A 16037-nucleotide genomic window follows, 5' to 3' on the forward strand; every position below is an offset into this window, starting at 1 on the left:
ATTCTTGCTTCTCAAGCCGTATCTAATTGTACCCTTTTTTTTCTCCCCTGTAAAAGGTCTTCCCAGGTCACGTGCCTCCTGTGCTGTGACTGCAGGTCTCCCCAGTCTCTGCCAATCTCATTCTTCAATTGTACAAAATGACACTCTCCAGCTCTTCCTCAGATCTTCCATGAGCAGCCGCTGGCTCTGCTCATTCCCCTCACCACCACCACCTTCCCACCCCCCCAAGATCCCATCAACGGCAATGCAGGTGAGATTGGGAAATCCATGGGGGGTGATTTTAAACCCCAAGAAAGGGTGGGTTGGGGGCGGATGGGAGTTGAAAATTGTTGTTTTTTTCGGGTTGCAACTGCAAAATTTTCGGACTTTGCATTCCCAGTGGGAAGCCTGTACTTTTCCGTGCTGACGTTAAACCCGGAAATAAAGCCAGGTTGCGACCGTGACCCAAAAAACAACTTTTTTCCACTCCCACCCGCTCCTAACCCACCCGTTCTTGGGGGTTAAAATCACCCCCATGGTGTGGGAGAATGAAACTCAATCTCACCAGTCCCAGATACTGCATACTTATCTCCAATGGATTGTGCAAACGTGTCGCCATATGACAGGCAGTTTAGAATTCCGCAGTCTATTTCAGTAATTGACCCTTACTGAAATACTCCTCCTCCCCAGTGCAACTCAACTATCCATCAGCATCGGAATCAAGTGGCCTTTCAGAAAGGGTTCAACTTCATGGGAAAAGCGTTTGGCAAATTTTTAATTTGCTTGTATACAAACGCACAGTGACAGCATCGATGACATTAAAACTCACCAACCACCACCTGCGTGGGATGCTGTCATGGCAACAGTGGGCGGCACCTCCTCTGGTCTACTGCGGATTCCCCATCTCCCTCGAATCCTTCACGGGTGGCAAAGCTCTCAGCCAGCACGTGGAAATTCTCTGCCTCGTTCCCGTTTCTCCCCCAACCTTTCAAACCCTTCCCTAACTTTCTCCCCTTTGTGAAGCATCTTTCGACATTTTGCTCTGTTGAAAGGTGTTATATTAGAATCATAGAATCATAGAAGTTTACAACATGGAAACAGACCCTTCGGCCCAACATGTCCATGTCGCCCAGTTTATACCACTAAGCTAGTCCCAATTGCCTGCACTTGGCCCATATCCCTCTATACCCATCTTACCCATGTAACTGTCCAAATGCTTTTTAAAAGACAAAATTGTACCCGCCTCTACTACTGCCTCTGGCAGCTCGTTCCAGACACTCACCACCCTTTGAGTGAAAAAATTGCCCCTCTGGACCCTTTTGTATCTCTCCCCTCTCACCTTAAATCTATGCCCCCTCGTTATAGACTCCCCTACCTTTGGGAAAAGATTTTGACTATCTACCTTATCTATGCCCCTCATTATTTTATAGACTTGTATAAGATCACCCCTCAACCTCCTACTCTCCAGGGAAAAAAGTCCCAGTCTATCTAACCTCTCCCTATAAGTCAAACCATCAAGTCCCGGCAGCATCCTAGTAAATCTTTTCTGCACTCTTTCTAGTTTAATAATATCCTTTCTATAATAGGGTGACCAGAACTGCACACAGTATTCCAAGTGTGGCCTAACTAATGTCTTGTACAACTTTAACAAGACATCCCAACTCCTGTATTCAATGTTCTGACCAATGAAACCAAGCAAGCTCAATGCCTTCTTCACCACCCTATCCACCTGTGACTCCACTTTCAAGGAGCTATGAACCTGTACTCCAAGATCTCTTTGTTCTATAACTCTCCCCAACGCCCTACCATTAACGGAGTAGGTCCTGGCCCGATTCGATCTCCCAAAATGCATCACCTCACATTTATCTAAATTAAACTCCATCTGCCATTCATCGGCCCACTGGCCCAATTTATCAAGATCCCGTTGCAATCCTAGATAACCTTCTTCACTGTCCACAATGCCACCAATCTTGGTGTCATCTGCAAACTTACTAACCATGCCTCCTAAATTCTCATATTGTTTGTTCTCTTTCCTTCCCAAATAGAATGGATTTGCCAAACAGTGATTCATGAACCCAGCTCACTCCTTTAACCCAAAGCACCTCTAATTCTAATGCAGTGTCCTCTGGCAGTTTAAGAAAGCACTTATAGGCAGTCAGAGGACTGATGTTGACCTCTCTGTGTTCTTACTAGTGAATATAACGACTCAATGGTCCAACAAAGAAGTGTTTCAATTGACTTTGAGAAACATAATAGAACTGCCAAAGGCCACATTTCAAGGAACTTCTACAAGGATCCCTTTCAGGGTATCCTGTGAACAGTGCCATTTGCATTGGTGTATTTGATGTTCAGAGACTTGCTGCTACTTTTCACTGGTTCTTATATTCTATATTGTGGCACTTAGAAGATATTGGTCGGAGAGGAATTTTCCAGAGTATTTTTTCCCATACTGGCCCTAGGTTTTTCCTCTTTTTTGCCTCTTCCAGGAGATTACATGGCTGCAGGGGTGGGTGGGTGGGAGGTGAGGGAGAGAGAGGGATTGTTTAGTCACGCTGCTCTGGCCATCATGGTGTGGGGCAGGCTTGATGGACCAATTGGTATTTTCCTGCCCGTCAATTTCTTATGTTCATATGTTATCACCGTGCAAAGATAAATGCTACCAGGATAAACACAACCTGTCTATTACACCAATTTGTGCTCAAGTCTAGCGGAATAATAATTTTTTTACCAATTATTTTTAAATGAGGACAGAGCAGGGATAGCCCAGGTTTAAATCCTGTGCCAATCTGTTCCTGATCTGAGCTGCGATGAGCAAGGAGGCGGTGAATGGAGGCTGCAGCAACCAACATCATTGGCGGCAGAGGGGAGGGAAAAATGGAGGCATGACTCATGCCTGGGTGGTCCTTAACAACTGCCCACAGAGTGGCATCTTAGGAACAAGCTATGCCTCCCCTGCTGCAGGTGACAAGAGAAGGAAAGGGATTAAGATGCAAAATAAAAGGGGAAAACATTCAAACCCCCGTAATTTCTTTTAAATGTCATTACCTCCCAAACCTGCGACCTCTGCCACCTAGAAAGACAAGGGCAGCAGGTGCATGGGACCACCATAACCTGCTCGTTCCCCTCCAAGAGCATTTCTTCATCATCGCTGGGTCAAAATCCTGGAACTCCCTACCTAACAGCAGTGTGTGGGAGCACCTTCACTACACGGACTGCAGCGGTTCAAGAAGGCGGCTCACCACCACCACCATCTTCTCAAGGGGCAACTAGGGATGGGCAATAAAAGCCGGCCTTGCCAGCGACGCCCACATCCCGAGAATTAATAATTAAAAAAATATTTTGTTAAAGCTTGTAAAATGACAATTGTTCCTAATAGGCTTGTCTTGCCAATTAGTACGGAAACAGCTGCTTGGCTGTAAGAAGACAATGAGACTGTTGAACTTATAAGAGGACATTGTACAATTCCTATTCTCTCTTTATATTTATAAAAACACATATGACCATCTACTCAACTGCTTTTTCAAATAGAAAAATGTAATAGTTGCTGACAAATTCCTTCATTCTTAAGGTAAACATTTATTCCTATATCCAATAAGTTGCTTGAAACAATTAATTTGATACAAGTCTAGATATTGCCGTGGCAACTGTTAGTGGGCACTTCATAACCGCAGATGAAATTGCTTTGTCTGCTCTTTTGATGTCGATGTTAACGGATTAATGCCCGTGTTAAAATAACACACAGAGGAATGTCATATAAACACTTTAAGCATTTGTCTGCTAATATTACCAGCAGTTATTTCTAGGTTATGATTCTTTTACTGTGTACAATCACCTGCTACAAAAGTAGTGACTTATAAAAACATACCTGAAAAGTTTCTTGTAGCTAACATTGTAGTCAGAATTGCACCCTGAATCAGAAAAGATTGGTTAGTGAATGTATTGACCTTTTCCTTATACACCTGTATCACTTACCATGGGTAGGAAAAAATAAATATTCAGCCCTTAACATGAGTAAATCGAACCTGATCGATGCCTTTTTTTAAAAAAAAAGTTATTTTATGAACTAAGCTGTTGGAGACATTTTCTAGCTCTTATCAGCCGTGGCTCAGTGGGTAGCATTCTCGCTGAGAAGGTTGCGGGTTCAAACCCCACTCCAGAGATTTGAGCACTTAATCTAGGCTAACACTGCAATGCAATACTGAGGGAGTGCTGCACTGTCGGAGGTGCCGTCTTTCAGATGAGACTTTAAACCGAGATCCTGTCTGCCCTTCTCATGTGGACATAAATAGATCCCATGGCACTATTTCGAAGAGGAGCAAGGGAATTCTCCCCGGTATTCTGGCTAATATTTATCCCTCAAGCAACATCACTAAAAAACAGATTGTCTGGTCATTTATCTAATTGCTGTTTGTGGGACCTTGCTGTGTGCAAATTGGCTGTCAAGTTTCCTACATTAATGCAGCGACTACACTTCAAAAGTACTTCATTAGCTGTAAAGCGCTTTGGGACATCCTGAGGTCGTGAAAGTCACTGTATAAATGCAAGTCTTTCTTTTCCTGTAGTGATAGTAACAAAAGTTCTGAAGAGTTTAATTCTAATTATTTCTGAAAAATAAGCTTCAATTAATCTCTTTGAAGTGATATATAGTTGTGATTTCTAGAGTCTCCGGTTTTGTCGATGATATTTTATCCAGTTCAAAATTCCAGATAAATACTGGGTTAAGTGAGTCTGTTAGTTGCCTTGCATCTCACAATTTCAGACCTGTTACCAGTATCCACACTGCATTGGGAACATAGGAATTGCTAAACGACTAAAGACCAAGGTCCATCCCATTCGCCTTCTACTATCTACAACGATAACGGAGTTGTTGACCAATCATAGCAATCAATCAACTTCTATCAATTAGTCTACAACAGACCCAGACATAATGCCATACGATACCATATGTCATGTCTCAAATTACTCATATACTGTATCCTAAAAGATTATTTTCTGAAAGAAATCTATCTAATTTGCATTTGAATGAATCAATATTATTTGCTCCCACCGTCTCCCTAAGGAGTCTGGTCCATAAATTGACCACTTGCTCACCGAAATATTGTTTCTGCAGATTAGTTTTGGGATCAATTATCCTCTTTGTTCTTAGCCAAACCATCCCTTGAAATCTCACCTCAATGCAGTGTTGCTGGGAGAAAGTTGGAGGCACTGTGTATGTACGAGAGATTAAACCAAGGCTTCCCTTGGGTTTCATGGCACTAATCGCAAAACAGCAGAGGAATCTCTCACGTCCTGGCTAACGTACGTCTGGCAGAAAACCCTTCTGGGCTTCAGGTTAAATGAGCCATATAGTTTCATTGCTCGACACGGTTAAATACCTTATCGTTAAATACTACCACCGCTCACCTTGAGCTTTCTTCTGGCATTGAACTTCCTCAAACATTCAACGGTTTCCTGACGGTGCATCATTGATGCTACAGTAGAACGTTGCTGGAAAAATGTAAAGTGATGTATAGTGTTATTCAGGTCAGCATTTATCAAAAAAAAACAAACACATTTCGATGACTAGTTAAACCAGTCTATTATTGTCAACGGTGTTTCCAGTGGGAACAATTCAGCAGGACATTTTGACGGCCATTTGTAATTGTCAATAAAGCTCTTTAATGACTGTCACAGGAAGGTGTGCCCAGCACTGCAACTTTGACCTGAAGCCTTTATACTGAGTCGAAGTACTTTTAGCTGTGAAAAATAATTTACTTGGGTCTAATTGGCCTGATCTTGAAAACTCAGGACACATCGGGGAATATTTTAACCGAACTCGATGGGCAGGAATCCCACGGGATGGGGTGGAATTCCGGTTTTACATCCCGCCCAATATTACTCTCTGTTGAGCTGGAAAGTAAAATCGGGCAGGGTGCAAAAACCAGCGTTGCACCCGATCTCGTCAGTTTGCTGACGGGCGGGTTAGAATTGCCTCCATTAACCACGGTACAGGATCAAACTAAGAAAAACAAACCCAATGAACGCACAATAGATTAAGACATTCGCTATTTTAACCTTAAGGGATGGTTTATAAAGTTGGGACTGGTACTTACGCAGACCCATGGGTGTTTCAGGGCCTCGGTTGAGGTTATCCTTTTGGCTGGATTGATGGTCAGCATCTGGTTGATCAGATTTTTGGCCTCTGGGGTAACGGTGTCCCATTCTGGAGAGGGAAACTACCACAGAAATGGAATATAAATGAAAATGAGCGTCTCCTGCTGAGTACAGATGTGCTGGATGCAAGATCATGGGCATCATATGCAAAAGCTTGACGTGAACTGTTACAGACAACCTAAGAGAGAATGTTTTTAGTACAACGTAGTGAAGTCAAGATTGGAGTGCAGAAATGAATTGGAACACTATCCTTTCACCTCTGGTATATCAATTTGAATCTAGTTCAGGCTGATGGCTTGAAAATTCTGCTTCTCTGTTTCATCATTGTTAACAACAACTTATTTAACACAATAAAACATCCCAAGGCACTTTCCAGGAGCGTTAGTTTGATACTGAACCACGTAAGGAGATATTAGGACAAGTGGTCAAAGAGGTGGATTTAAAGAGCATCTTAAAGGATAAGAGTTAGACAGGCAGAGAGGTTTAGGGAGGGAATTCCAGAGCTTAGGGCCTAGGCAGCCGAAGGCACGGCCATAATGGTGGAGCGATGAAAATCGGGGGTGTGCAAGAGGCAAGAATAGGAGGAGAGCAGAGGTCTCAGAGGGCTGGAGGAGGTTACAGAGATAGGAAGAGGCAAGGCCAAGAAGGGATTTGAAAACATTTAAACATCCTAAATGCAATTTGTTTGAATTTGAGTAATAGATTTAATCCAGCCCCTAGTCAACTGCATGCAGCTGCCTGTAATTTAGCGTTAGTGGGGCAAACTTGACCGTGGGACTGAATTATGTCCCATTGATATGGGTGCAACCATTCGGCTGGGTGGGGAGGGTGACAGGATGAGAGGGATAGGTCCATCCACATTTTTTTTTGGTGTGGATTATGCTCCCTCTTTTCCCCACCCCGAGTCCAACTTCTGGAATGGCCCCTGATGTCCCTAACTCCTTACATACGATTGTCCCTCTGAACATTGAGTCAACCGCTCCCCCACCAGTTGCATGAAACTACACATAATTTAGGGTTAGTCAAACAAACTTATTGAGAGGATCATAGAATCATACAGCACAGAAGGGGGTCAATCGGCCCATCGTGCCTGTGCTGGCTCTTTCAAAGAGCGAGACAATTAGCCTCACTCCCCCACTCTTTCCCCATAGCCCTGCAAAATTTTTTTTTCAAGTATTTTACCAATTATCCAATTCTCTTTTGAAAGTTACTATTGAATCTGTAGAGGCATGTAATATGCCTTGTGTGGGAAATGGAAATGACAGGGCCCAGCATAGGGTGTGCTTTTGAGTTGGAAGTACATGGTTAGTGTGACTTGTGGATAGTTGGTGCTGTCATTGGGTGTAAGGATGTAAAAATGTAGCATTCACACAACTGACATCAATACAAAGCAACAAAATGAATAACTTTATATCTTAAAAGCAATTGGAACCAAATAAAGCCCGTAACCAAACAGCAGGAGATTATGCTTTGTAATAAAATGCTTGTAAAACAAGCCCAGGACTGCCCAATATGCAAATTCCTCTTCCAGGGCTGCGGTGAGTGTGATAATTGTAAACAATTTTACAACACCAAGTTATAGTCCAACAATTTTATTTTAAAATTCACAAGCTTTCGGAGGCTTCCTCCTTCCTCAGGTGAATGTCAAGAAATCCTCGAACCTCTCGCATTTATAAATCACAGAACAATACCTGGTGATTACGGATAGTCTTTTCAACTGCCCGTTGCCAAGGCAACCAAAGTGTTCAGACAGATAGGTGTTACCTACAGGGCCACCGAATATACAAACGGCCAGAACAAAAAAAGAGAGAGAGAGAGGCAGAAACATCCGGAAGGAAAAGACAGCAATTGACCCGTTATATTAAAAATAGATAACTTTTGTTCGCTGGTGGGGTTACGTGTAGCGTGACATGAACCCAAGATCCCGGTTGAGGCCGTCCACATGGGTGCGGAACTTGGCTATCAATTTCTGCTCGACGATTTTGCGTTGTCGTGTGTCTCGAAGGCCGCCTTGGAGTACGCTTACCCGAAGGTCGGTGGCTGAATGTCCTTGACTGTTGAAGTTTTCCCCGACTGGGAGGGAACCCTCCTGTCTGGCGATTGTTGCGCGGTGTCCGTTCATCCGTTGTCGCAGCGTCTGCATGGTCTCGCCAATGTACCATGCTTTGGGGCATCCTTTCCTGCAACGTACGAGGTAGACAACGTTGGCCAAGTCACAGGAGTGGTTCATACTCCTGTGACTCGGCCAACGTTGTCTACCTCATACGTTGCAGGAAAGGATGCCCCAAAGCATGGTACATTGGCGAGACCATGCAGACGCTGCGACAACGGATGAACGGACACCGTGCAACAATCGCCAAACAGGAGGGTTCCCTCCCAGTCGGGGAACACTTCAGCAGTCAAGGACATTCAGCCACCGACCTTCGGGTAAGCGTACTCCAAGGCGGCCTTCGAGTCACACGACAACGCAATATCGTCGAGCAGAAATTGATAGCCAAGTTCCGCACCCATGTGGACGGCCTCAACCGGGATCTTGGGTTCATGTCACGCTACACGTAACCCCACCAGCGAACAAAAGTTATCTATTTTTAATATAACGGGTCAATTGCTGTCTTTTCCTTCCGGATGTTTCTGCCTCTCTCTCTCTCTGTTTTTTTTTTGTTCTGGCCGTTTGTATATTCGGTGGCCCTGTAGGTAACACCTATCTGTCTGAACACTTTGGTTGCCTTGGCAACGGGCAGTTGAAAAGACTATCTGTAATCACCAGGTATTGTTCTGTGATTTATAAATGCGAGAGGTTCGCGGATTTCTTGACATTCACCTGAGGAAGGAGGAAGCCTCCGAAAGCTTGTGAATTTTAAAATAAAATTGTTGGACTATAACTTGGTGTTGTAAAATTGTTTACAATTGTCAACCCCAGTCCATCACCGGCATCTCCACATCGTGAGTGTGATAAGACAGTTGGCTAAAGCTTTAGCTCATGGTCCTTTCTTGAAGCAGCATGTTTCTCCTGACTGGTTGCGATATGGTTGACACGATGGGCCGAAGGGCCTCTATCCGTGCTGTATAACTCTATGATATGAAGGGAGGTGAAATAGCGAAGGGGTAAAGAGGGGAAGAACAGTTCAAACTGATGTGATCGTATTGTCTTACTGTGACAGTGTGGCCTGTTGGCTGATCACAGTGCCCCTCTTGCTGTAGCTGTGGAGATGTCTTTTACCTGGAACTTTCTGGCAAAGACAACTACACAGGACTGGTAGCCCCTTGTGGGAGACTAATGGGAATGGATACAGGGGAAAGGAAGACAATAATTAATGAGCTTACTTATTTGTAGTCGATGTGAAACTAGAGTTCCGTTTAGGTAGAAACATTTCAAGGCCCAAGGAGAGAGAAATGGAGAAGCATTTCCTTGTGACAACGTATGGGAAAAAAGTGGGATGCAAAACGTTTTGCTCTCGCCAAAAGAATATGAGGAAATTCAAGAAAAATCGAGGACCGTTTCCCTGGTGTGAATATTTTCTTGTTTTTTTTCTAGCCAGGGGTTGTTGTTGGTTTGTGAGGAGTAACTGCTTAAAAAGAGAGAGACTGGAAAGTAGTGCTGTCGACGACACATGATGCATTCATATGACATTGCTCTGTCTGGTATTTTAAAACAGGTGTTAACCCATTTATTTTAAGTAGGTTACCGCCCGCACTAAAATAGCAGAAAGAGGAATGTCACACAATCGCACTAAATATCATTTACTAACATCACCTACAGTCATTTCTAGATTTATATTATTTAGTATTTTTTTATAATTCTGTGTCGTAACTTAACAAAATGTGGGGATATCATTTCTCTCACTCCACTCTCTCCCTTCCCTCGTCTCCACCCAGTTTGCCATTTTTTTCCGGGATTATCGATTTCACCTGCAGGAGCAAGGAACCTTTGCATTTCACTCTTGGAATTTTAATATTTGAGCGACAATTTACCCCCACATCCTGGGAGGAAACGATATTGTGGCCGAGTGCAGATCAGGAACGATTTGGGAACGAGTGCAATGGCCATTGCTGCAAACTGCTCAGAAAAGGACTTTATCCATCAGCTGAAGAACAAGCCTTGTGAGAGATAAAAGTACAGCAGGGGTACAGTAACACCTCACTCACAAACTGGATGTTCCCTGAGAACGGAATGAAAATCCTGTGGGAATGCAGTGCAGTGCGTTCCGAGACAACACAATCAAAAGCCATGGATTGCGTTCGTTCTTAAAAATAACTCTTTTAAGATGTTTTCTCCCCTTTTTAATTACAAATTCTTTACACCCAATATTTGTTTTCATTACTCAAAATTAGTAAGTGAAATATATGCAGGGCCAGTAATACAAAAGTAAGCTGGAGAGGTGGGTGAATCAATTCAGTATTGCACTTGAGTGGAATGAAGATGTAATTAAAGTGCTGGTTTACATAAGAAAAGGGATAGAGTGCGAATCAAAAGAGGTTGTATTGTGGATATATTGGCACACTCCATTTGGAGCAGCGTGCACACTGAATCACAGGAAATATTATTGCTCTCAAGAGGGATACAGAGGCGAGAAATGAAAATGATTCTGGGTATCATGAATCTGTTATGAAGCAAGGATGATGAAGTTTGCCTTGTTCTCTTTGGGAAAGAGAAGACTTTGGGAATGACTCAACAGAAGTCTTAAAAGACTATGAAGGGGATTAACAAAGCTGACACAGGGAAATGGTTAACGATAGCAAAATGTTTAAATACAGTTAAAAATTAAAACGTTCGGAGTGAGAAGGGAAGTCACAGGGGTCTTTGTTGATGGTAACTAACTTGTGGAATTGGTTACCCTGCAGGGCCACTAAAGCAGACAGTATAAGTAGGTTCAAAGGGCATCTGGAGAGAGAATGGATTGAGCAGGTAGATGGGTTGACATCAGTCAAATGGGATGGGTTTGTTCGATCTAACGATCTATTTCTGTTCCTAAAAGAAAAATTCTTGTTAAAATTCACTGAATAGCATTTGGGATTCAGAATTATTTATACAGTAATAAATGCCATATTACAGCAAATTCTTAAGTAACCTTTCATTTTTGCCCATCTAAAAACCTTAATACACACTTTGTTAAAATCGATTTTAAAATTATTCTGTTTGTTCAGTGTCTATCATATGAATACAATGCCAGGTAATGTTAGACGTGTGTTTTATCGCATTTGAAAGGAATGCATTGCTTTTTTGTTGCTTCAGCGTGTCAGTGAACAGTGTAATAATATAATGATTGCACATGGCATTGGCAAAGTGAGATAAATCAGACAGCTGATGAATAATGACACACATCATGATAGCACTGAAAGATTTAAACCTAGTTTTCTTTTTAAAAAAACCTGCCAATGGGAAAATGGATTCTAACATACTAAAGTTGAAACATGCATTAAAATAAAGGATGCATGATAAATAGAGTCAATCCCTCCGTCTGTAGGTGGGAAGAGTCTTATGTGAAATGAATTTGGCGCGCTTTTGACTAACGGCACAAGCTGCTCCTGGTTTGGCAATCTCGCTCAGGAAAGCCACAGGATGGCTCGTCTGGCAAATGGAGAAATGCCACACTAAGTAGCATGGCACTCTTCTGAGGCACATTGCTACAGTAGGGTAGATAAAGAGATCTTTACTCGGCATCTAACTATTCTGCAGCCAACCTTTAGATTTGAGGTTGGGATCAGATCAGCCATGATCTTATTAAATGGCGGAGCAGGCTCGAAGGGCCGATTGGCCTACTCCTGCTCCTATTTCTTATGTTCTTATGTTCTTAACCTGGGGAGTACCTGACACTGACACTGACAGGTCCATTGTGACAATGACAATGACAAGTTGAGAAGGCTTTTAAAAAAGCTTACAGGAGCCTGGGCTTTATAAACAGAGGCATAGAGTACAAAAGCAAAACCTTTATAAATCACTGGTTAGACCTCAGCTGGAGTATTGTGTCCAATTCTGGGCTCCACACAGTAGAGAGGATGTGAAGGCTTTGGAGAGGGTGCAGAGGAGATTTACTCGGGATGAGGGACTTCAGTTACATGGAGAGACTGAAGAAGCTGGGATTGTTCTCCTCAGACCTGAGAAGGTTAAGGGGAGATTTAATAGAGGTGTTCAAAATTATGAAGGGTTTTGATAGAGTAGATAGGGAGAAACGGTTTCCAGTGGCAGGAGGGTCGGCAACCAGAGGACACGGATTTAAGGTAACTGGCAAAAGAACCAAGGGGGAGATGAGAAGAATTTTTTTTATGCAGGTTGTTATGATCTGGAATGCACGGCCTGACAGGGCGGTGGAAGCAGATTCAATAGTAACTTTCAAACGGGAATTGGATAAATACTTGATAAGAAAAAAAATTGCAGGGCTATGGTGAAAGAGTAGGGAAGTGGGACTAATTGGATAACTCTTTCAAAGAGCCGGCACAAGTTCAATGGGCTGAATGGCCTCCTTCTGTGCTGTGTGATTTCTCAGCACTAACATCCATCACTTTGATGAACACAAAATTCACCTGGAAAATTGTTTTAAAAAATGAGCATAAATTCCATAAAAAATTTCATGCAAGGCACTTTGACCTGGAGGGAGAAGGATAATTGTCTCCACTAGCGAGACTGACTGACTAACTTAAAAGCCATTTGACACTTGTGAGTTATGGTAAGTCTCATGATTGCCCATGACATCATTTATGCTGCACATTTAAAGTATGTTTTATTAATAATTTTGACATTGTATTTATGACACAACAACAGTGGAGACATGACCAGCTACTCCACAGTTCCCAGACCACAAATCTAGATTGGAGTGGGGACTCATTTTAAAGCCAAAAAATATCCCATGGTTCAATCAGGCTACAAAACACCAGTTCAAAGGACAATGAGCCCAATTTGAGGCCTATTTGTACTCACATCATAAGCACCAGCCTTAATTTGTTGATAAAGCTTATGCTGGTCCTCATCCCAGAAAGGAGGATAGCCCACTAGTAATATGTAGAGAATGACACCTGAAATAAATCATAAATGAATAACAATGTGTTAGTATTAATCTGTCAGATGAAACTTGTCAGTTTACATTTTATTGCCCCATTTCATATCCTTTTAGTTTCACCTCCGCTGCCCGTCCTGTCACACTATCTAGGAGCACAGAGTAAGCTGCACTGCCACTGTATGTAGAGCTCTATTCAATGGTTTCGCTAAGAGCCGACAGAACTCACCTAACAGACAGTAAGCGAGTGTGTGAATCCAAATCAAAGCTGGGACTCGAGCTCACAGCACTCTGCTCGAGTCCAACAATTTAATGTCAGGGCTTCCGATAAAGTTCGAAATTTGTTTTGACTTCAGTAAGTTTGGAAATCACCCCCCACCCCATTAAAAATACGACAATCGATGAGTGCTTGTAGAAGTCGCTGGCCACTTTTTTATTCTTAAAGTCCCGTTACCTCAAACCTTATGGATTAAATCTCAACTAGTCTACTTCTCCACTCACCACATGCCCAGATATCAACTGGCTTTCCGTATGGATCTTTCCTTAAAACCTCTGGGGAAAGGTAACCAGGAGTGCCTGCAAACCCTGTGGGGGGAAAAAATGTTCAGGCATGATTTTTTTGTCATCTTAACATTTGCTCGTCTGCTGACACATGCAAGTTTACAACAAATTTGTTCTATGTATTGAATGTAGCGCTCGTGTTAACTATTTTGCCTTACTGTCTATTGCTCTCACTGAAAGTCAATGATCAGAATACCAAACAAAGGCAAACAATTTGGGTTTTACTTGACCAAGTTATAAACAATACTTGGCATTTACAAGGCTTATCACGTTGCCAATGAATTACATTGAAGAGCAGGGACTGTTGTGCCGGCAAATGCAACAATATCCATGAAGAAAGTGAGGGAGGATTCATCGAAGAACATTGCGAATTAAAAGGCAGTGTGAATTTTGAGGCAGAAGAGAATCTATGAACAACAGAGGGACAACCTAATGCAGCAGGCCATTCAATATGGAACATGCCAACTATACCATACAGTCATTGAAACAACAACAACTTGCATTTATATAGCGCCTTTAACATAATAAAACGTCCCAAAGCGCTTCACAGGAGTGTAATCAGACAAAAATTGACACCGAGCCAAAGGAGACATTTGGGCAGGTGACTAAAAGCTTGGTCAAAGAGGTAGGTTTTAACCAAAGTCTTAGAGGAGGTAAAGAGGTGAAAGGCAGAGAGGTTTAGGCAGGGATCTCCAGAGCTTAAGGCATAGACGGCTGGAGGCATGGCCGCCAAAAGACTACAGTGAAAGCAATAAAAACTGGTGTCAAGAAAAGCTTACAAACAAGTCAAAAGTGATCAAGATCCTACAAGCAGCAGTGAATGGCTGTGTTTGCCGAGGTGAGAGGATGTCAATACTGGGAAATGGAGCTCCATTTTCTTGGAATTATCAGCAGCTTTATTTTGGATGAAGCAACCGTCAGTCCTGTAGATCTGGGAGACGTCCATGTACGTGAGATCTTGATGCAACTCAATGGACAGGCCTCAAGTGGACTACTGCGTGCAGCATTGTGGGATACCTTCACCACACGGACTACAGCGGTTCAAGAAGAAGGCCCACCAGCACCTTCTCAACGGCAAATGGGGATGGGCAATAAATGCCGGCCTTGCCAGCGACACCCACCTCCCGGGAATGACATTTTCAGAAACACCCAGCTGCTTGCATTGGCTGTGGAGGGAGACAGGCACGGGTTGCATTACTTGGTGATAAATGTCTGTCTCTGAAACGAACTATAACTCAATCTGTCTGTTAACAGGTTTTTGGCCTTCATTGCGATTTTAGGTTTTCCAATTATAATCCCAACATACTATTTAAAGGAAGGAATCTCTTTTTTTTTTGCAAAATGAAGGGAGGTTAATGCTACACACGATGGAATAGACAATATCAAAAGGGCAGAGTACGAGGCAATTTCTTCAATTACAACCTGAACACTGCAGCCTTCACATAGAAGCTTCTTTACAAAATGCTCTTTGTGTAAAGTTTTCCAAACAGTGTTACTGGTGGGCACTGCTGTCCTTTAGAGCTTTGATATGGAATTGGTAGAAAGTAGACTGGTCGGCTGAAATAAGCCTTGTGCAAAGAGGTCAGTTGATTTACTGGCACAAGATAGTAATTAATTGTTTTTTAAGGCATATATTTTTTATATATATGGCGTAAATGGGAGATCAGGAGCACCCACCCCAGAAATTCCAGGCACTGATCTCTGCTGTGGCAGCAACGGAGATGCCACAATTCACCTCCGACCCCTTGACAAAAGCAATCTTCCTACTCCTGATCGCAGTCCAGTAACTTCTGCCGCATGGGTTTTAACCATAATGCACCCCGTAGTCAAATAGCCGGTTGACGCACACAATTGGGACTCGCACATAAAGAAGTACTACAAGAGAGACCAGCGCCCATGGGACCCTAGAATGAGTCAGTGCCTTTAAGAACAGAGGGGAATGTGCGGGGAGAAATATAGTTAAAAGGGTTAAGCCTTAAAGCAGTATACTGTGAGACAGAGAAAGCTTAAGTAGGAAAGTTTCAGACATTAGGTTGAGAAAAGGCCTCGAGATTCCACGGCAATCCAAGAATTGGATACTTAACGATCATGGGGTATGTTGTGGGCACTTTAAACCTGTCCATTATCTATGGAAGCTAAAGTGCCACTAACTGATATATGTGCAGAAAAAGCAATAGTTCATTACGTTGACAAGCAATGAGTAATAATCAGATTAAGTGCCCTACAGCTTTACAGGGGTCATTAAATATTAATTGAACCTATTAAGGAACAAGTGCGAGAAACTGGTGATAAAGTCAGAGAGGCAGATCGAGATTTTTTTTGTTCTAAGTGACAGATTTGAGTGAGCTGCCC

The 16037-nt window shown here is 42.7% G+C and overlaps 1 protein-coding gene across 3 annotated transcripts in view; it reads right to left on the minus strand.

The window, feature by feature from the left end:
* Positions 1 to 16037, minus strand: part of camk2g2 (calcium/calmodulin-dependent protein kinase (CaM kinase) II gamma 2) — a 312868-nt gene that overhangs the window by 56177 nt on the left and 240654 nt on the right. For all 3 annotated transcript variants that reach the window (XM_067972475.1, XM_067972474.1, XM_067972473.1), the window contains exons 8-12: positions 13626 to 13709; positions 13049 to 13143; positions 6072 to 6194; positions 5383 to 5466; positions 3845 to 3887 (exon numbers count right to left, since the gene is read on the minus strand). In XM_067972475.1, the coding sequence (XP_067828576.1) occupies positions 3845 to 3887; positions 5383 to 5466; positions 6072 to 6194; positions 13049 to 13143; positions 13626 to 13709 (429 nt within the window). The remainder of the gene's footprint in view (positions 1 to 3844; positions 3888 to 5382; positions 5467 to 6071; positions 6195 to 13048; positions 13144 to 13625; positions 13710 to 16037) is intronic.

This window comes from Heptranchias perlo, chromosome 36 (genome assembly GCF_035084215.1).
Source record: "Heptranchias perlo isolate sHepPer1 chromosome 36, sHepPer1.hap1, whole genome shotgun sequence".
Classification (NCBI taxonomy): Eukaryota; Metazoa; Chordata; class Chondrichthyes; order Hexanchiformes; family Hexanchidae; genus Heptranchias; species Heptranchias perlo.